Source organism: Bidens hawaiensis, unplaced genomic scaffold (genome assembly GCF_021521415.1).
Source record: "Bidens hawaiensis isolate Kalapana, Puna unplaced genomic scaffold, B.hawaiensis_p1.1 tig00010256_1, whole genome shotgun sequence".
Classification (NCBI taxonomy): Eukaryota; Viridiplantae; Streptophyta; class Magnoliopsida; order Asterales; family Asteraceae; genus Bidens; species Bidens hawaiensis.
This window is the reverse complement of record NW_027491777.1, coordinates 751960-774033: the sequence shown is the minus strand read 5'-3', so window position 1 is coordinate 774033 and position 22074 is coordinate 751960. Positions and strand designations below refer to the sequence as shown.

The following is a 22074-nucleotide window of genomic DNA, read 5'->3' as shown; positions in this document are numbered from 1 at the left end:
AAATTAAATTTTACCTACTATATGTTCACGAGGTCGTCGGGGATGGAAACCGCAACCGGAGGGAGGGAGGAAGGGAAAGAGAGAGAGAGAGAGTCGTAGAGAGAGATGAAGAAAGAGACCGAGAGAATGAGCTGCGGGAGAGAAAGAGAGGGAGCGAGTACGGCGGCCGGAATTCCGGTCGCCGGAAAAACTAAAAAGAAAAGAGAAGAGGGAGAGAGGCAAGAGATGGAGGGAGAGCAAAGAGAGATGAGGCATGGAGAGAGAGACGAAGCACCAAGGCCACAGCGGTGCTGCGACGTCAACGACGGCGGGCAACGACAGCCGGAAAAAACGAGGAGGAAGAAGAGAGGTGAAATCGGAGGTGTTGGGGGCTGCCGGAAAGCCGAGAAGGGGAAGGGGAAGTGGCCGGAGCTCGGTGGTGGTGTTTTTGGTCGTCGGAGCTCGCCGGAGTAGTGTGGTCGCCGGAAAACGGCGGGGGGGGGGGGGGGGTGGCGGCTGGGTTAATGTTGTTAGGGTTAGGTTATGTTTGTTGTTTATATATATACATATTTTCAAAAGTGGCCCCTCAAGTTTCAATAAATGTTTAATATGAGTTTAAAGGTTTTCAAAGTTATAACGAGTTTACGAAAATTAGATTAAACCCTCTATGTTTTCACAACGACACTATAATATGACAAAACATCGATTTATTGGTGATCGAAATATATAATATAATATTGTATAATAAATAAATAATGTTCTAAAAATGTTGAGTCGGGTTTGTATAATAAAGGTTTGCAACACGAATACAAATCGATATCCGAATTTGACGAATGTCACAATTGGCAAGTGGGGAGATTTGAATTGAAAAATGTCAAAATTTAACGCTTGTTACGTCCAAGAGGTAACTATTTTAGTTTATTTATTTTATAATCTAGTACTTTATTTTTACAATTTGTTATAAATATATTTTTTCTAAATGTTTTGTAGACCCGAACTCCACAAAGCGGAGCGAGCGAGGCAACTATGATAACGAACGCTTAGCGCGAATATGTCTCAGTTTACAAAGTTAAGGATTTTCCCCACTTGGATGCGTGGCAGATTACGAGACGTCACGCGAAGTGGGTACCGATTCCGTTAGTCGATTTGAACGGACCAACGCTCCAAGGAAGAAAGGATCTTGTTCAAAAAGATCAAAACTTCCGAGTCCGGGGACTACACGACGTCTACCGGCGACTTGTCATGTAACATGCCGAACATGAACTTGAACGAAGAACCCGAAGACAATCCCGACGAAGACATACCCACACCCACACGGCCGAATCGCAAGAAAAGTGGGGAACCGTCAAGACTTGGAAAGGAAGCGGTGGCCGAAAACTTCGCCGAATACAAGTCGGCTAGGATGGGGGAAATGGCCGAGAAGAAGGAGTTTAGGAAAGAGGCTCATATTTTAAAAATGAAGCGTGAGGAGGCGTATATCAACCATTTGAATGAAAAACAAAAAAAAACGCCGATCTACAAATCCTCCTTCAACCGCACGACCATCTTGATGAACCCGTTAAATCGCTCCTACTTCAACGAAAACGCGATATATGCGACAAGTGGGGTTAGGAAGGGCCGTAGGGTTTTTTTTTTGTCGGTTTTTTAAATTTAGTTGTCTTTGTTTAATGTAATCTTGTTTTATTTTTTAGTTAATGTAAAATATTGTTTTCTTTTTATTTAATTTAGTATTTATTAAAAAAAACCATCACACCACACCACCACCCCTAGTAAAAAACCATCACATGTGATGGATTTGGGGTTGGTGATGTGGCACCATTTGATTGGGTGGGGTGTGTGATGAGTAATGTGGCACCATTTTATCTGGGGGGTGTTTTTTAACCGTACCCGAATAACAAACCCGAACCGAAGCGACTTGAGACCCATATAACCCGAACCGATTAAACTCCAAACCCGAACCCGAGATAAAATATTCGGGTCGGTATTTGGGTTGAAATACCCAAATTCGGGTTGACCCGAATAACCCGAAGTATAATACATCGATGATGTATCCCTAATTTTTATTGGGTAGTTTAGCAGTTAAGTAACATAGTGACCTTATGTATTCTTGTTCGGTTGTTCTCAAGACTCCAACTAATATTGGATCTATTACATTGGATCTCAAATATATTAATTACCATAAAGCATGTTGAGAATGTATCTTTAATTTAAAAACTTTAATAGTATAGTATTTAAACCAATATGTATTGAACACGTTTCTTTAATCTACACAATTATTAATCCACATACAACACTTCATCCCGTCTAATGCATGCTTGTATAATAAATTTCATAATTTGCTAAATAATATATGTTATTGTTGAATATGGTTGCATATTATGGTTTTATAATGGCTTGGAATGTGTTTTTTTAATTTATAATATTGTTAAAGGTGGATAAATTTTTTTATTCTGTTAAACCCGAAACCTGACCTGAATATATCCGACCCATTTAACCCGAAACCCGAACAAACCGAACTTATTTGGGTCGGTTCTTGAGTAAGTTTGTTTTGAGCTCAAACCCGAATAAATAACCCAAAAAACACCCCTAATTGTATCTCCAACCAAAAACCCTTTAATTTTTATCATTAGTTTATTGTATATGTGACTTGAACCGTAACATTTTCCTTTCTAAATTAAAATCTTTCAGTGTTTTATCTCTAACTATTTCTGCAAGTGCAAGATAACATACTCTTAAAAATATACTTAGCAAAGGCAGAGTGGTTGGGTTTGGTGCCTAACAAACTGCCATTGGATTTATGACCTGTCACGTGACATTAGTGACGTGCTAGTTAATTGAGTACATTCATATGGGGGTCGTGCTGACGTGTCTCCCACCTCACCACCTTCGTTATAATTATAACCTCACTCACCCTCTCACTTTTATATCAGTTTCAGTAAAGTAAATTAAACCCTCGTCGGTAATTAAGTTATGGCAAAACTACCAGCTGTTTCCGGTAATAACACCACCTCCGACCACCTGCAGGTATATATATACTCATGCTCCGTTAGTTATATAAATATATAAATTTTCTCTTCTAGAACAATAATAATAAATTAATAATATTATTCATGTTGTGTTCTGTAATTAATTTCGTTTCAGACATGGATTTTGAGAGTTTATATCCACTGTGAAGGTTGCAAGAAGAAAGTCTTCAAAGTTCTTCAGAGCATCGATGGTGATTCGCCTACTATTTCGTATTTTAACTTATCATTTTTCTGTTTATATTACGGATGAGATATTTTTCCGTACCCATACCAGTACCGTACCGAACATATACATACGGTACACGGTTTTCGGTACCCGCTTTTTTTCAAATTCGGTATTTTTGTATCAGTATTTAGTACTGATACAAAAATGTAGAATTTTTCTTGTTGTATTGGTTTCTTTCTATTCATTTTTAAGAAATTGATACATTTTTTACTTTTTAGGATATGTTATATGTTTTGGTTTTGATGTTATGGTTTTTTAATTGAATTTGCAATGATATTTCTTCTTTGATAAATTTGTTACAATCAAAATGGATTAGGGAAAAAGCAAAAGGTATCAAGGTAGTTACCAAAACAATACATTCGGTACAGTATTCTGTACCCAATTTTGTTTAAATTCGGTATTGGTATTTTTGGTACCAGGACAAATGTCATCAATTTTGTTTAAATTCGGTATTGATTATTTTTTATTATCAGGTTCTAAATGTGTGTGATTTTAAAAATATTTTAGGCGTTTATAAGACGGTTATAGATGCAAAGGAGCACAAGGCTACCGTTACCGGATCGGTTAACGGTGAAACTCTTGTCCAGAAGCTTCTTAAATCCGGTAAGCACGCCGAGATTTTACCGGAGAGTTTCGCCCCAACAGCGGTAGCGGATTTGGCTTCCGGAAATTCAAAGAAGAAGAATAAACAAAACGACAGCGTACCAGTAGCTGTAGCTGATGATGTTGAAAATGCCAACAATGTAAAAATTGAATCCAAAGACGCAATAAATAACGGAAGTGATGACGGAAAAGGTCAGGAAGAAGCTGTTACCGTTATTGTCTCCACCGCTGACAGTAACGGTAACAGTAATGTAACCGGTGGTGGTAAAAAGAAAAACAAGAAAAAGAAAGGTGACAATAACGAGAGTAACGCCCCACCAAAAGGTGATACTGAAGTCCTACCTACGGGTAATCCATCTGCAGAGAATGCACAGACTTCCATGGAATACCCGTCGGTAGGCCCACAGGTAACTCAGATGGTGTACTCAACACCATATGAGGTACCACCGTATCACTACTACCCTACTCCAGCATACGGAGTGAGTTACAGTACATCATACCCGAGTACTGAATCTTCATACTATACCCCACCGGTGTACGGATACGCGCAATCGCATCCGTCAGTTTATTATCCTATGCCACCACCGTCGTTGAGTTACAGTAGGAGTGCGTTTGATGATAACGACGATGACGGTGGTGAGGGGAGGTGGTGCACCATCATGTGACGTGAGCGAAATTCTGTTAGGATCCTTGTTACAAAAGAAAAAATATGTAGTACGTAAGTTTGTTGTGTACATGTATAATTTTGTATTATCGTTTGATATAGCATATGTATAATGTTATTGTAATGTAAAAGTTTTGCTTTTAAAAATCTTATGTATATTGTAAACGAACGGATCAGCTCGGTTAGGTTTGTTTGTAAACAATCCCAGTTCAAGTTTGACCTTGACTCGGCTCAGTTTGATTAGTTTTTGTCTAGTTTTTTTTTTCTCATTATTTTGAATACATTTTAAGAAATTAGTTTTTGTCTAGTTTTTTTTTTTTCTCATTATTTTGAATACATTTTATTCTTAAAATGATCAAGTTTTTATTTGTTCTAATCTTTTTCTAGTTGATTTTATGATATTATTGTATAATGTCTAGTTACCTAGAATCAATTGGTGAGAACCAGAATTTCGAGTATGATCGTTATGTCTCTTCAAAAAACTTGAAGCTCGATCAATCTTGAAAATATCTAAAATCAAAAACTTGAAGCTCGATCAATCTAGAAAATATCTAAAATCAAAAACTTGAAGCTCGATCAATCTAGAAAATATCTAAAAATAGCTTTGAGTATGATCTTTTTGTTACTAAATATCTAAAAATAGCTTTGAGTATGATCTTTTTGTTACATCAAAAATTTTAAAGCTAGTTCAGTTTTGAAAATAGCTCTAGGCCACACGGAGTAATTTCTCCTATTTTCCTTAAAATCGGAGGCAGTGTTCTCACCTCCCCCGGATGAAAAGGCAACGTACAAGTCTGAGCTTCCCCATTTTGTTCACAATCTGCTTTACAGTCCTGGAAAAATCACCATATCGATGGTGATTCACCAATTTCTTTGGAACCCCCCCCCCCCCCCCCTTTCAAACCTAGGGGTGGTGGTTCAAGTTTTTTTCCAACCGGTGCCGGTTTTCCCCGTTGCCTTTTCTCGGAGACCACTCTGTGTGTTCTAAGAGATCTACTTGGTTGTAAACAAGCCTGGTTGATTTGTAAACAACTAAACATCTCAAATTCAAGCTTGACCTTTCACAAGTCATGAGACTTCTATAAAAATAGTCTGATTTTGAGTCTCAAATACGTGATGTAACCAAAGTGTTAGCTAGATTTTCATTTATAATAAAATGTTTAGCTCAAGTAAAGATGGTTCAAAGTTGTAGAGTACTATTAACCAAACTGATTGTATAGCAGACAGTTTTACTTAGACTCTGTCTTAAATTTTACTATTTTGTACAAGAATTTTATTGAAAATCAATATCTTTGCAATAATGCTTATTAATGATGATAAACACTAAAAAACTGATTAAACACTAGGTTATTCAAATCAATAAAACAAAATTTAAGAAATGGATTAAAATTATAATAATAGAAAAAAACTTATCAAGTAACTGAAGACCTGAGGATTTGACTAGATGACACCAATCAGTCAAACATCTACTCATCACTAGTGTGATTGTGGGATAAAATCTGAGGAAACGGAAAACTAAAGACTTACGTTCTTGTCCTTTTGTTGTTAAAACACTGTGTTTGTTTTTTATGATTTTGTCTTTAGCTTCAAGCATTAAAAGATGTTTAAAACTTTTGGTTAACAATACTATAATAGCATAGTTAGACTATTTGCACTCATAACCCTATTGTTATCAGTTTCTCAATTAGTTAAAGTTTTTAGGTTATTGGTTAATTGTATAATAAAACAATAGGTGATGAAAAGGTTTGTTTTAAAGAGAGCATATCCTCAAAAGAAGTTTGAGATATTAAATGGTTATGCTTTTTAGAAAGGAAAAATAAAAAAAAAAAGCATCAATTCCTTTGGTTTAAGCCTTTAGCTTTTCATGTTGATAGACATACCACTTTAAATTGTAAAGCACATTTGTCTGTTTATTTATGGCCTCTTCTCTTGAATGATATTGTACATATGGGTCCTCTAACCATTGTTAGGGTTTTTGTGTCATCCCGAAACTTCATGTTGTTTTTGTTTTCTAACTTCATCTCGGATTAGGATGGAGATCACGATGGGTGTAACCTAGATGTGGGAAAAGTGTTCCCCTCAGCGTTACGTTGTCACCTCAGTGCCACTAGGGATGAGCGGTACCGGTTCCAACTTTCTCAAATTTTTGGTACTAGTATCGATACATAAAAGTTCGGTTCGGTACCGGTACCGGTATTGAAGGAAAAATCGGAAAATACTGGTACTTAGGGTGTGTATAACACGGTTTGGTTCGATTTTAAACCCAACATAGCTAAAACTGAAGTGTTCGGTTATTGTAGTCTCTTAGCTGATTGGTGACGGATATGTGTATAATCGAAATGAAACCATAAAGTTTGATTTTTAGAAAAACACTAAACTGTATCGTTTGTTGGTTTGGTATGGTTCGATTTAATTATGATGGTTCACTCACTTTTAGGTTGGTTAATTTGATTTCCTGCTCACCCCGAACACTTATATGCAAATATATATGGAGCGGACTGCTATCGAAAATAAAATGTGTACATGGACTAATATTTAAACACTTTATGCATATATAAACTTACTATAATCGTCCTTAAAGACTGAGAAATAAAGATAGGAAAGATTGAGAACGTTCTGTAAATCATTTACTTATGTATTTTGTTAAAACAGAATATTTGAGTGACCTTAATATTATTTATTTTATTCTGTAGTATTAGTCAAAACGAGACTGCTTGCTTTTCCTTATATTTTATTCGATGGTAATTTCAAAGCCATTCAAAAGAAAAAAGAATATATAGTAATAATTCAAATAAAAGCTTGACTAATTATATAATATATAGTATAGTTATTCATTTAACACATACGGTTACGCGTAGTGAATGGGCTATAAATTGTGACATTTTGTGTCGTGTGGCGCTCAATCAGCAAGAGATGAAAATTTATTTTTGGGGTGTAATGGTGTAGGGCTACAATAGTAATAATATATATATATGTATGTATATATGTATAACACATATTAATAAAATAATAATAATTTTCTTCTTCTTCCAGGCGATAAAACATCCCACCCCTGCCCCTTTTTGCTCAAAAATCGCCGGAGGGGGCGGTGTTCCACCAAGATGTCGCCCCTTTTCGGCCAAATCGTCGCCCCACTACACTCAGCCTAAGCACAGACATCATCTATCAACGGGATGATAGTCCATTGGCAAAGTTCAAAGCCTTTAAACACTTGAGTTTGAAAAGAGTATGTCTTGAGTTCAAGTCTCATAAACAACAATGATTAAAAAGAACTTCACTATTCCAAATAAAAAGAAATAGACGCCACTCAATGCGGCAGACTCGATCCAATTAAAACTTGTTTAAAAAAGTAAAACTAAAACTCTAGTGTGTAACTATAAAGATGAGGATGAGGGATAGGTTGTGAATGCTGTAAGTGAATTAAAAATAGGTTGTTCAAAATAAAGGTAAAATATTTCTTGGTCTAAAATAGTTTACATAATAAGTCTTGCTACGTGTCATATGATGAATGACAAAAGGTGGATAAAAACATCCTTTGTGTTTAAAAACCGTATCACGTTATGTCCTTTGTCTCTAACCCAGTTAGTTAAGTTTAGTCATGTGCGAGACACGTGAGGGTATTTTTGTAATTTTGCATATTTGTTTGAAAATTAAAACTAAAGAAATAGATATATTTCTCTTCTCTCTCTACTCCCTCTTTCTTTACAACATATGACCATTGCCACACCTGCAACACGGTGTTTCCCCCAAACCCGATCTGAAACACCACTTGATTATCTCTCTACAAAACTGAACCGCCGACCATCATACCTTCGCCGACCGTCACAGCCACCTACATGGTGGTTCCCCCAAACCTGATCTGAAACACCCTTGTGCAGATCTGAAACAAACCGCATCTAAACATTTCATCATGGTTGGTGTGGTGGCGGTTTAGTGTAAGTGAACGGGAAGTTGACCGGTGTGGGTGAACGGGAAGTTGACCGGTGTGGTTAATCGATCGCTGCCGAATAGGGTGGTTAACCAAAGCCCCAACTGCCGCCCTCGCTATCTTTCTCTTTTACAAACCGGCGAGACTATCAGTAACTTAATCGATCGCTGCCGACACAACTGCTTCTCTATCACATCCACCATAGAACCCTAATCGATCTGCGCAAAAACTACCCAAATCGATACCCCAAAATCTGATAATGATAGAACCCTAATCGATATGGTTTTAAACGATGGTGATGGTGGCTGGTATCTGGCCGGAGATTGTGATTGTGGCTGGTTTAGCAATGGTTGGAGCCAGAAGAGGATTTTGGATTGTAGCAGATGAGGGTGAAGAGAATCCTTTGTTGAGATTTGTATGAGAGAGAGATATATTATATTTTATACATCATTAATTAAATTAATAGATAAATTTATAAAACTACCCTCATGTGCGACGTACATGACCAAATTTAACAAGAAAGATTAACTGGGTTAGTGACAAAGGACATGATGTGATAGGATTTTAAAACGTAAAACAAGTTTTCTGTCATTGAGTTTGCCAAAAGACGTACATTGAAAAACCGTGCAAACATAGAGGACGTCTTTTGCCATTTTGTGTTAATGTTATTTTTAAATGAGGAATTGAACTTAATTTCATATAGCTACCCAAGTATCACCATCTTCAACCATCTAAATTCTATTATCATTTACAAACCAAAGTTTATAACCTTTTGAAATCAGAACACGTATCGAAAACTGAACTTTACCCCAATCTCGCACATGCAACAAGTACCCGGATTCCATGAATGATGGCAATGCATCTCAAAAGTCTAAATCTAAACAATTGTTATAGGCTTATTAAGAGGGCGGACCAATACAGAAACTCCATTACTGATTCAGAGGTTTCATTTTAGTGAACCAAATACAATTTTGGGCTGCACGATTATAATGAACCACAAGCAACAGAGTTCGAAAAACCTCACCACACCCACAAATAACCTTTCACAGTTTCACACATTACATATCTTTAATGTGTTCAAACAATCTTATAGCGATTAGCACTCAGTTAAAATGAATTCAAATCCTTAAATAGATAAATGAAATCCAATAAAATATAAAGAAAAAAATATATATGACCACTTAACTTCCACACTAGTTCCTTGAATTTGACACCTAATAATACAGTATTAGGTAGAATCAAGGACTAATACACATTTTATGTCTGTCATTGTTACACTTTTAATCATATTTTTCGTTTTCTAAAAGTAAAGCATCGCATGTATCTTAAGAGCAAAAGGCAAAATAATTGAGCCATTTATCAAATTTATAAAAAAAAAAAAAGGAAACGGACAGCTAAAAAAGTGTCTGGACCTTCAAAACAAGAAGCATTTTGTAGACCAGAAAAAGGGACCAAAGTCAATAACTTCAAATCAGTTACAGATAAGAGTATACGGTAAAAAGAAAACGAGTAGCATACGAATTAGATTCAAACAAATCTCACTTCATTGATTATATAGCACGGGTTGATAACTGAAATGCAAAGCAGAACCTTCTTCGGTCTTGGGCTCGCTCGTGGCCTCAACAGCTTTCTTTGATGTAGACAAAGGAGAAGGAGAACCTTCGACCCCCATTTCTGTTCTAAGATCATTGATGCTCTGCTCCAGCTCATTTATGCGGTCTCCCATCTCATCAAGTATATTGCAGTTAAGAAAATTCAAGGGAAGTAACGGGTTAAATGTTTCAAAAAGTTATCCAACTTATATCCAAACACTTAATAACGTCCTATTTAATTATAATTAAAAAAATTATATTGTTATTTTAATAATTTAGCTTTGTAATTAAAATGAAATGTTTAGCACGAAAGGTAAAAAAAAGGATATTCTTTTGAACAATGGAATCGGACATTGTCTGAAATCTGTTTTGCTGCAATAACAAGACTTGTCAGAATGAAATAAGAATAATTTTGGGTGAAAAAAAAGATAGAAACACAACATGTTTAAATCTTACCATCTGCTGTAGAAGCGTTTGAACCTGCAAAAGAGAGACACGTGATTTAGTGAAAATTGAGCCGCTACACAGTTAAATGATAAATAACAACTCATGATCCGACTTAGTGGATTATTAATAGATTGTAACACGCCTTCTGTCCAATTAATCTATATAGATCAGGACCTAAATAGGTTCACTCGACTTTAGTTACTTTTTTCCTTCCATTTTTATACATTTAACTTTCGTCTAAAGATGTTACTAAAAACTTCTCCAAGGATAGAACTTTAAAACCAGGGGCAACCTTGTACGTGATTTTTCAAAAATAAAAAAATAAAAATATGACAAACTTCACAATGGATTTATAATACCACTGTGCCAGATTTAAACAATGTCATTATACTAATAGGCTAATAGCAAGTTAGCAACACATTGTTGAAATGTACCACTTGTTTCATAGTATCAATAATTGAAAATTTTGACTACTTTTTGGTATGGTAAACATAAAAAATGACAAGCTCTTTCGGTTTGACAATCTTTTTTATATTTCCAACTTATTAGACTATTTTTGTGATCACAAATCTTTTAAAATCTGGAACAATTCACTTGCAAAAACAAGTCATAAATCCACACTTTTATAGACTATTTTTGTGATGACAAATATTTTAAAATATGTGTGGTTTTATAACAGAACTATTTAAACAGCACATTTATAAATAAGACAAATTCCACACATTTAAACTAGTCATAAACTATGACCATGTTTAAAAAAGTAACACCGAATGGTACATTTATAATACGCTTTTCAAATAAAGATAGTTGAGAAGACAGAATAAAAAGGAGCACACATAGTATGAGGGAGACATGCTTAAAAGTGAGGAATAATAGAAAGCAACCGTGAGGATAGAATGTTAATATAAATGAAATCAGACTCAAAAACTGAACCCATGAAACGCCTAATCACAAGTCAAAGGTAGAAATACTATTCGCAAAGCAAACTCTATTACAAAAAGAATGTGATGACTTATAGCAAAATCCAGTGTATGTAGATTAAAAAGGTCACTAGATAAGATATATAGAGATATGATCAACACACAGTTTAAGATCCAACAGTAAATTGCTAATTGCACATGAATATGAAACTAATTTGAAAAGATATAATAGAAGCAAATGGTCAAGAAGCTTACAAATTGTGTCATGTCAGCAGTGCTTTGCTTGTTAACTCCAGAATCTTGTCCGTCCTGCAAAGAATAGCAATCCAAATGTTTTAAAACGAATAAACATTTCAAATCGAGATAGAAACAGACATTCGATTCACAATCAAACTCAAACTCTGATATTAACAAAATCTGTTGTCACTGAATTTTCTTAAGAACACCAATGAGATCAGTATCAAGCAAGCAGAATTGCAATGAGATCCTTTCAGGTAATAAAACAAGGTGACACAAAAAACATAAAACATTGTTCCTACAATTTCTATATACTAAAGAAACAAAAATGTGGAAAGAAGGTTAACATTGAGAGATTAAAAAGAATGTGGTTCTAAATTACTGGAACGAGTCCCTAAAACCTCCCTAATAACCCTTCACAATGGGGCGAACATGAAACCAAAAAAACAGATACGAAAGCAAAAAAAAACCAAACCGAAACAAAAACCGACGGTTTGGTTTTATGTTTTCGTAAAAACCGAACTTTCGGTTCGGGTTCAGTTTCGGCTATGGGCATAACTTAAACCGAACCAAACTTAAGGATTACTATTTTTATTTTTAAGTAGCATGTAGCCATGTCATAGTTTATTATATATATATAGTTCAACTCAACAATTTATCTAAAAATTATAATAATCAATTAACTAATATCTCGAGATCCATATGCATGATTTCAAATATCAACATCCTAAATATCAATTTCATATTGAATAACTCAATTCGAAGAAAAACCTTCCGAATAAATGAAACCCTAGCCTAGCGTATAGTGATAAGCATGCATATTGAGAGAAAGCAATAGGAGTATTATAGATTTGCTTACCATACTACTAGTGCTAGCGAGTGACTGTGAATCGGTCGGGTGCTGTGTTGGTGGTCAAGTTCTTTCTCTGTGTGTGTGTGTGTGTGTCACGAATGGTCGATGACTTATTTATCCACCGGCCTATATTTCATTATTTATGCCAAATGACTTTTTGCCATCCAATTTCAAATTTTGAATTTCACTATTTTTCTCCTCCAAGGTTCCTTTTTAAGTTTTTTTTTTTGTTTTATCACAGCTGCTTTGAAGTTAAAATTGAGTGCTTTGACGTTTGGCTTTTTAAAAAGTTTGTGACTCGTGGTTTGATTTTAAATTAGTTGATTTAGATCGGCTTGATTTCCAAATTGAACAAGCTCAAGCCAAGGTTGGTTCTGCTTGTGGCATGGTCTTGGCTTGACTCGTTGGTTTATTTTGACTAAACCCTAAATATTAATATTTATATATGATAATGGCATACCTAAATTAAAAATAATACATATATTATGCCACTTGATTTTTAAAACATAATAAATAAAGAACAATAATGAACATATAGCGTTGTAAATTCTATAGTTTATGGATTTTAATCTTTTGTATAAAATGTATGTTAAATTTATTTTTGTTTTTTATATATCTATATTTATAGGAAAAAAAATAAATTAATTAAATTAAAGAAGCTCTACTATAGCTTTAAATGAGCCGAACTTGAGATCGATTTTCCAGCTCGATAAAGTAAACGAGCCAAGCTTGAGCCAACTCATTTAAGGTCTAGGTCGGCTTGACTCGGCTCGATTACAGCTGATGGTTAAAACACTTATCTAATTCTTGTACTTTTTAAAATATGAAGTGTTTTGATGGTTTAAAAAATGTTATGATTCTTATTTTAAAAAAATTGTTTTCGAGTTAGTTTGATGCAAATATATTGGTCCGTTTTAACTTGCGAATTGCAACTCTTGTTATTTAACTTTCTTGGTTTTCTTTAGGGTTGTGGATCTTGTATGCGAAGAAGCGTTAGGTTTGGCTTAACGTTTTTCAAGACCTAAAGCAAACATTGAAATTGAGACATTTTTTTTTCAGACTTTAAAAATAGAAGGCTTAAAACACATGTCTCAGGCTTATGTTAGAGACAACTATGAAAGAATAGTTGTTGCATTATGGACCTTATTGTGGTAGCAACTAGCCCATTATTCTTATTGTTAGGTCTAGAATCATGGGACTAATGTTACAAAACTTAATTGCTAACTAATATTGATTGTTAGTAAAGCCGCCATTCAATCCAACAAATGTATAAAACCACGAAAACAGCCTGCCTGATCACCTATTTTAAACTATCTAGCCATTAACTTTTTTTTTTTATTATCGTTTTGACTTTTATGTTATAAATAAAAACGACTAGTCGAGGCTACGTTTTCGCTAATCGATCAATTAATAAGAGCATACAAAAGTATTCCTATTAATAAAGTCAGGAGTTCGATCCAACACCAATCTTAATGGGAAACGTACGAAAATAACCTACTTAACCACATGTTTTATGTAACCTAGTTATTAACGTTTGTTTATTTTGAAATTATCAATATGATTTTTCAGTATCGTGTGAAACCAATACTTAAGCAACACATGGTGGTACTTTTGAGTCGACCAGAGATACTACATGATCTTACCAAGAAACATAATCCAAGGTGATTGGTTTATGTCTTATGACACAAAAGTACATTTTATACCCGAAACATTTTGGGTGTATAAGTTTAAAAGTTTATTTCTATGAAACACATTTTCATTAACTATTTCTATAATCTTTTATAACATGTATTAATTTCTTTTTTGGAAAATAAAAAAACTCATTATCGTTCTAATTAAAAAGCATACGAATTAATGAAATATAAAGGTGTAAATTGTGTGACTGATGATAGCAAAAGCCAAAAGGTTATTTACATATCTGCCATTTCGTATGTAATCAATTTAAACACTACAAACTATTTTCTATATTCTTGTAACAAAAAATAAAAGAGATGGCTTCGCCCGGGTTCGAACTGGAGACCTTCAGTGTGTTAGACTGACGTGATAACCAACTACACCACGAAACCTTGTTATACATACGACTTAGACATAAAATCTATTTTCTTTCATGTTGCACACAATTTCGGTATCATAACGTTTACATACAATTTTCGTTCTTCTCTACACACACTCATCAAATGATAAAATTGTATCGACCTCCTGGTTATATAGCCGTGGCGCTAAACAAGTTTGAGATCGACTTTGTAGCTTGGTCAGAAGACGAGATGCATGGGTGGAACGCGACAATAGACTCTTACAATCATTCTTTTTATTTTGTTAGCGTGGTTTGTTGAAAAGCCGGGAACTTCCACGAGTTGATAGGTCCACATATGCAGCTCGAGTGAACAGCTCCATGGAACCGGTTTGAGTGATAAATGATCGATGCACGCTAAAATTATCAGATGTCAATCTTAACCCAAGTAAAGCCTTTACATGGAGAGTTGTCGTGAACAAGCAACGATTCACATGCACATGCGTTCTTTGGTGGTGGGAGAATGTGGCGTTATCAACTCCGTTGCGCCGAATCACTTGGTTATCTTAAAGCGCCTAAATGATCAATATGCAGAATGCAATGACACAAAATTGAAACCAGTTTTCTCTTTTAAGACTAAAAACCCGCACCATAATACAATTTATAGATTTAGATTAAACACACAGCACAATCATAAAACCTTGCATTGTCACACTAAATAAAAATACCGTAATTTTTAAGAAACGAAAAAGATAAAACTATAGTACAAACACACACCAAAATCTCATCAATACTAGCACTCTAATACGGTCTATGCCTATTTTTCTTGCGATTTTTGGGGTATCTTTCGACCAATGAAGTTGATATCCATGAATAATTTATAGCAGACGACTCGTCAGATATCCAACAACACAACCGTCCATCTTCACCACCTGTCCACCCGAAAACACCTTGTGATTGGTTGATTCCAGTTTTCATGGCGGGAGAAGCTAACACGCTCCTTACAACACCCGTATGACCACCATGAAGAACAGCTTCTGGAGATAGAATCGATCTCATTCCTCCACTATAGGCTACCGGAAAGTAGCCCAAACTGCCACCGTTCGTGGCGCCTATAACCCATAAATTATCATCCACAGCTGAGTAGTGACAGTCAACGAAATAGTCAACCTGTGCATATTTAAACAACAGATTATGGACTTGCATAGCCAAAAATACTTCTTAAATGGGGTCTTAGTTTTTAAGAAAGAAAAACCATTATGAGGGCATTTTGGCCATATTATAAAAAAAATGTTTTTGTATTTAGTTATTTACAGAAGGCTAATGGTTTGTTTGCAACACAGAACAAACAAAAATTGTTCAAAAAACTACTAATTTGTTTCTCTAAAGTGAAAAGAGCAAGGTTACATACATGATCTAGAGCCCAACTATTAGAGGCCAAAGTACGAGCATCCTCAAAATTGGCTTCAAGTCTTGAATCATTCAAATCCCAAATACTAAAACGTGAAAGGCAAAAAAGAGTTACTAAAACATTAAATTTCTTTAAAAAAATTAATGTTAATAATACATAAAGAAGGTATATAGCAAAGTACCTTAAAGTTTCAATGTGAGTTAAACACCACAGCTTTTCATATTTCCTGCCAAAAAACCCCACCTTTCCGATCGATGTCCCCACGTTCATCACCTTCATAACATTCATCATGATAGAATGATATCAAACTTATTATTGATGCCAAAACAAGATTCTTATTATCATTAATCAAACAATAAAATACAGTAGACATACAGATTCTAGATAATCGTCATCATTGATTTCTCCACTGGTATCAAACGTACAAATCAGCCCATCAATAGAGGCAGATAAAAGCTTATTTTGCTGCTCTGGTACAAAGTGAACCTGTTACCATTCATAATTCACATTAAGTTAATATAATCCAGTTGTAAACAAAATCAATAAAGTGACGGTAACTGAAGTGTTCAAAAATCCGATTAGTCAACTATTTCGCCAAGTACAATATTAAAATAGAGGTTATATATTTGAACTTAAAATGAACAAAGCCCCAGAATTAGAATAAACCTGTGTGACATCATCCATATGAGATTCCTCCAAGCAGGCAACCTGCTTCTTGTTTCTCCAGTCCCAGAAAAGAATCTACAAAGACAAATTTAATTCTCTTCATTACAAAATAACTTATTTTTAGATTTGATGAACAGATTGGAATTATCATTTACAGTTGTGCATTTTATAATAAAAACTGAGTAACAAAAATGTTAGAGATTTGGTAAGGAGTGTAACATGCTAACACCCTAGGCAAGATTACATACAATCTATCTTATGCTACAACCAATAGTTATCGAAGAATCATCTATGTTGAATAGCTGAGCTTTATTAATGCAGTTTCGACTTTCAATTACTGGCTCAATTTTAAGATTTTTTCTGTTTGATATGAATAAGGATGTCTAGTAAGATGAACATGTCATAACTCATAAGAATATGTAGAGAGAACGCAAGAATGCATTTTATTTGTTTATCTGCCCTAGGTAAACTTACATACAATTTGACATAATAAATAGCTACTAAACATTTGATTCATGATATCATTACCTGAGATTTACAACCTGCAGCAAGAAGATTATCACCTGAACCACCAAACGAGAAGCTAAATACTTCTTGTGACGGACCAGCATTTAGACAAGACACCTGCAATTCATGTACAGAAGGCGAAATCAATTTCAGCCAAAATCTTACACTAAAATGGATGAAATTTGGCTAAATCACAGCATTCAGATTGATGTACTAGAAACAACGACTAGGCCTATAAACGAACCAAACGTCCACGAACCGTTTGGCGGAAAGTTCATTTCTTTCCGTTTATTTAATAAACGAACAAAAATGAACAAAAAAAATTTGTTCGTATAATTAAGGGGGTGTTTGTTTTTTTACAAAAGATCTTCCTAGCCACTTTTATCTGCTCCGCGCCACGCGCAGACATTTAGGGCTGCAGACTGTTTGTTTTTCAGAAGACATTTAATTAAAAAAGCTCTGCGCGCCCTCTTCCTCAAGCAGACATGGACCAACCACTTCTCAAATATTCTAACCTCTTCTCATCTGTTTCATTCACCTCTCTCAACCACCAGCCAAACCCCTTCTTCAACCCTCAACTCCCGTCACCTAATGCCCCCTTCCACCTCCAATTCCGCCGCCACCTCCATGCTCCACGCCGCCGTCGCTCCTCCGCCCCTGCCTCCTCTCCGTCCAACCACTGCTGCTCCTCCGCGACCCTGCTGCTCGTCCGCCTCCCACGCTGCCCGTCGCCGGAAATCAAGGTCCGACACAATATGAGGTGGTTGAACTTGAAAACAAGAATGTTGTGAAGAGTAAGAACATTCAACCTCCGTCTCGTTCAGAGCTATACCGTGTCGGGAACTCGATTATTAGTGGGGATGGTGTACGTTTAATGGCAAAAACCAATCCAACACCGGATGTTGAAGGACGGGTGAACAAGTCTGAAATTAATTATAAGCAAGGTCCGACACAGTCTGAGGTGGTTGACCTTAAAGACAAGAATAAGGTGGTTTTACTAACTTTGTCATTCATACCTGCTTTGTCATTCAGTTTGTATTACGGGCTTTCAAGTTTTACTAACTTTTGTAAGTCTGCTTATTTTTAATTCCAGTTGTAACCCATTTTGAGGCTTGTATTGTTTGTTGTAATGCATCTATTCGTGTGATGTCATGTAGGTGATCGAAGGGATCAGAAAACATTAGATAAGCTTCGTGATGAAACACGAGCAAAAATTGATGAACTTAAGGAAATAAATAACTATCAGTCTATCACATCACTTAGCAACTCATTCAGGTACACTTTGAACCTGCATGTTAAAGACTTTTATGTCATAATATCAATAAAATTTGTTTGTTTTTGACCCGTTTGCAAAAATATGATCCGTATCATACAGCACCCGTTCTTGCAGATGAATTACAACCAACAACCAGAAGCACATGTTGCAGGTAAAAGCAGTGATGTTGACTTTCAACGTCAACAAACTACTGGTCTCAGGAAACGTAATCAGTCAAATCCTAGATCTCCCGGTAGCGAAGAGACACCATAGTTTGGTGGAAATGAGGTTTTTGGAACCAAACAACAGTTTGGTGGAAATTAGGTCATTTATTATATAAACGAATTGTTATTATTTGTTAACTAGATACTAAGCCGTAAATCTCTAATTTTGTGTCAATTTGTCAGTCTTTGAGAGAAAACTAGACTTTAGAGTAAACTAGTTGTAACTTGCAAGCACTATAGTTTTCGTATTTATAAATTGATTTTATGGTAAGACCAATACACATCTAAAGTTTAATTGTCTGTTTTTGATAAAAAAAAATTAATAATAAGTTCTGAGTACGTGTTGTCATTAGTTAGGAGACACGTTGTTGTAAATGTTAAACGTCGTGTTCGGTTAATAGAATTTAGTTTTATGTTATTGGAAAGTAAAAAAAATGTTATTGTGGTTTTATGAGGATTATTTCAGTGTTGTTTGACTATTATTTAAATTTCGATGTTGAAAGACTTTTTATTTAAATTTCAGCTTATTTAAAAATGTCTGTTTTATTTAAGCAGTCTGAAGACGTTAAAAAACAAACAGTTTTCATATTGCAGACTGCAGAGGTTTGGTCTACCTCTTCTGCTACAGATGCCTGCAGATGTGGTCCGCAGACTGCAGACATTTTACCTCTGAAAAAACAAGCAGCACCTAAATGAAGGAACATGAACACATCTTGTGTGTTCATTTATGTTCGTTTCAATTTTAATAAATGCATAAGTAGTTAAACTCATATAAATATAAACATAATTACATATGTTTCGTTGAATTGTGATGTATTAGACTTGTTCATTTGTGTTCGTTTATATTTGCTCAAATATGTTCATGAAATGTATGTTTACGTTCGTGAACTGTTTGTTTAGTTTTAAACAACCGAACACGAACACGCCCATTTTCTTAATGAACGAACATGAACACAAAAATAGTTCATTTACTAGTTCGTGTTCGATTAAGTTAAGTTATATGATCGAGCACAAACATGCCGCATTCATGTTTGTTCAGTTCGTTTACAGGCCTAACAGTAACCGAGGTGTTGGAAACACAACCTGCTGGTACGAACGAGTATCCCAAGCCCTAACAGTCCCATCAGACGAGCAACTATGCAACATATTCCCAGAAAACAATATCTGATTAATACTATCAGAATGACTTCCACCACACTCTCCAACAAACTGACCTGTTACCGGCGAATACAATTTCACAGTGTTCGAAGACAGAGACACCGCCATCGATGTCCAGTCCTCCCTAAACCAAACACACAATAACCCAAACACTCAAATTCAATAATAATTATAATAATAATAATAATATCTTACTAAAACTAATAATTAAGGGGGGTTTACATACTTGGGAACAATTTGGAAAACATAATCATCACCAAAGTTGGTTTGAATAGAGTTTTTGAGTGAGAATCGCTTTGATGAGGTACCATTGCTGTGTTGTTGATTCGGTTCTACTTCCATGTCGGTAGCCTCCGCGTGCGGCGAAGCCATTATTTTCCGGTGAGCCGCCGAGGGTTTATGTTTTATACCCTCTTTTACTCCTTTTTAATAGTTTTAAATGACTTGATTGAGTACCTATGGTTGTTTGCGGGTCGGTTTGAGTCCCTTCGTTTTGATTAACGGTGTTAGTTTGAGGGGTAATATCGACTTTCTAACCCTTTATGAAACTACTAATCAGTTTGTATTCTTCGCTCACAACTCTTGAATCGGTTTGCATCCCTTATCGATAAATCTGTCCTTAGACCATCGGTGCCACCGCCTCTCACTATTGTCGCCTCCTGAGCCTTGTTTCCTTTGTAACATATTTTTTTTCTCTTATTATTTGCACTTATTAATGTTGTGAATTGTGCTTTTAGATTTGTACTTATGTTTCATTTTGTTGTACCGCTTTGTTTCGTTGCAGCATTTCTCATTTGTATGTTACACGTATCAACAATCTTTCTACGTGTCCCGGTGTGTCACATTTCCTCTTTCATCTTGTTATTATTGATTTCCATTTACATGAAGATCTATTAACCCTTCACATTCAACATACAGATTGGTGGTGCCCAGTTGTCTAGTGACGATCCAGATAGCGTTGGGTCGATGGCTGTGGGGAGGTAGGTCATCAACGTCAGCGACGGTATTGGATTATATTATGTAATGTAATGCATTACAAATATAAAGAATGATATGCAAACCCTAATCACCTAAGGTGGGCCCAGGGCTCACACTACATAATATAATCCAGTAGGTGGTAACGATGTGTCGAGGGCGGTGTGCAGCAGGTGGTCCGGGCACCCGCATACCTTACGAGGTAGTGATATCTTCCCTGTTTCTACCCATTTCGTTGTCACAATATAGAATCACATCAAAGACTTTAGGTAATTTGAAAAACAATTTGAATTCGACCTTCGGTAATATTTTGAACATTTTAACTTGGATTCTTCTAAAGCCTTTAATTTCTTCTTTCATTTAGTTATTGTCCGGAAGATACGATGCTTGATGATTGATCAATTGGAGACTTCTAATTTTGTCGTTGTAAGTTTTACTTAAGTTTTCTTTGAATATCTGAAGTGGTTATTCACTTTTTTATGTCAAACCCACATATTTTTTTCCATTTAATATGTAATGTTTATTGATTTTTTTCGCATGTTGGTATAAATTGTTTGGGTAATTTTGAATAGGGTCATTGGAGTCACGAATAAACCCACGGAGTTGGTAGCGTGGGAGCATGGGCGTGGGTATGACGGAGAAGGGATGGTTATTTTGGGTGGTGTAGCGCCTTTTGATGCAGACCAATTGGCTCAGCTATATTTCGATCATTATGTATAGCATTCAATCAAATCCGGACTAATTAAGGTTAGCTTCTACAATATTCGACTCCAAATTAGTCGATTTGTAGCGTTCCTGTGTTTTATACCGTCTTTGTTAATATGATGACAAATAAGGTAGCTACAATGACGATTGTGAAGAAGATAATGGAGATCTGCTCCAACTGTATTTGAATTCAATGTTTGTTGTGATAATCTTTCTATATTGGTATTGGATAGGTAATTGAAGCAGTTCCTTAAGACACCGCGCTACATATCTAGACGACAATGATGATAATCCAGGTGATCTGGTTTGTATTTGATCAACTGAAGTTTGTTTGAATTTATCATGTAATTCTAAACTGTTGTGGCTGATATTGATTAACTAAAGTTTGTTTGACAATGAGATGTGTGTTAGGATTTTCCCACGTGCTGTTGAACCCCGGGTGAGATTTGTTCTTGTTAACTATTTACAACTTGATTAACTGATTGCTTTACTTTAAACTCAAATCATTGCTAGTGTGATTAACACTCCAATTTGTTACTTCATAATGTTGGGAATTAATTGCATGTTGCATTGACCACACGCTCCTTGGGTTCGACACCATATTTGCCCTAACTCATTTAAGGTGATTTTGAACACTTAATTATTTTTGTTTTTTATCAGACCACGACAATCTAGATCAGGCGTCAT

The 22074-nt window shown here is 35.4% G+C and overlaps 3 protein-coding genes and 1 non-coding gene across 4 annotated transcripts; 1 reads left to right on the top strand and 3 right to left on the bottom strand.

Moving 5' to 3' along the window:
* Nucleotides 1-2905: 2905 nt before the first annotated feature.
* On the top strand, nt 2906-4763 carry LOC143534658 (uncharacterized). The gene is made up of 3 exons (XM_077029094.1): nt 2906-3003; nt 3121-3196; nt 3739-4763. Exons 1-3 carry the CDS (start codon nt 2950-2952, stop codon nt 4497-4499), a joined length of 891 nt encoding a protein of 296 aa, XP_076885209.1. The 5' UTR covers nt 2906-2949; the 3' UTR covers nt 4500-4763.
* Nucleotides 4764-9783: 5020 nt separating this feature from the next.
* On the bottom strand, nt 9784-11724 carry LOC143534657 (heat shock factor-binding protein-like). Its single transcript, XM_077029093.1, has 4 exons — nt 11641-11724; nt 10475-10498; nt 10348-10390; nt 9784-10160 (listed from the first exon to the last, which is right to left on the bottom strand). Exons 1-4 carry the CDS (start codon nt 11650-11652, stop codon nt 9970-9972), a joined length of 270 nt encoding a protein of 89 aa, XP_076885208.1. The 5' UTR covers nt 11653-11724; the 3' UTR covers nt 9784-9969.
* A 2743-nt stretch (nt 11725-14467) lies between these two features.
* Nucleotides 14468-14541, bottom strand: TRNAV-AAC (transfer RNA valine (anticodon AAC)). Its single transcript has one exon. It is a non-coding gene; the product is annotated as a tRNA-Val (tRNA).
* Nucleotides 14542-15180: 639 nt separating this feature from the next.
* LOC143534656 (WD repeat-containing protein GTS1-like) lies at nt 15181-20298 on the bottom strand. The gene is made up of 8 exons (XM_077029092.1): nt 19934-20298; nt 19633-19831; nt 17092-17187; nt 16564-16638; nt 16273-16383; nt 16079-16170; nt 15898-15982; nt 15181-15656 (listed from the first exon to the last, which is right to left on the bottom strand). Exons 1-8 carry the CDS (start codon nt 20077-20079, stop codon nt 15288-15290), a joined length of 1173 nt encoding a protein of 390 aa, XP_076885207.1. The 5' UTR covers nt 20080-20298; the 3' UTR covers nt 15181-15287.
* Nucleotides 20299-22074: the final 1776 nt, after the last annotated feature.

What these genes read in the sequence shown, in the direction of transcription:
- LOC143534658 (XM_077029094.1), top strand. Translation starts at nt 2,950, where the DNA reads ATGGCAAAACTACCAGCTGTTTCCGGTAATAACACCACCTCCGACCAC. An exon ending in CCACCTCCGACCACCTGCAG is followed by an intron (nt 3,004 to 3,120) that starts GTATATATATAC and finishes ATTTCGTTTCAG; the next exon opens with ACATGGATTTTGAGAGTTTA. An exon ending in AGTTCTTCAGAGCATCGATG is followed by an intron (nt 3,197 to 3,738) that starts GTGATTCGCCTA and finishes AAAATATTTTAG; the next exon opens with GCGTTTATAAGACGGTTATA.
- LOC143534656 (XM_077029092.1), bottom strand. Translation starts at nt 20,079, where the DNA reads ATGGCTTCGCCGCACGCGGAGGCTACCGACATGGAAGTAGAACCGAAT. An exon ending in GTTTTCCAAATTGTTCCCAA is followed by an intron (nt 19,832 to 19,933) that starts GTATGTAAACCC and finishes TGTTTGGTTTAG; the next exon opens with GGAGGACTGGACATCGATGG. An exon ending in CTGCAGGTTGTAAATCTCAG is followed by an intron (nt 16,639 to 17,091) that starts GTAATGATATCA and finishes TTGTCTTTGTAG; the next exon opens with ATTCTTTTCTGGGACTGGAG.
- LOC143534657 (XM_077029093.1), bottom strand. An exon ending in AAACGCTTCTACAGCAGATG is followed by an intron (nt 10,391 to 10,474) that starts GTAAGATTTAAA and finishes TTGTTATTGCAG; the next exon opens with CAAAACAGATTTCAGACAAT. An exon ending in CGATTCCATTGTTCAAAAGA is followed by an intron (nt 10,161 to 10,347) that starts ATATCCTTTTTT and finishes ACTGCAATATAC; the next exon opens with TTGATGAGATGGGAGACCGC.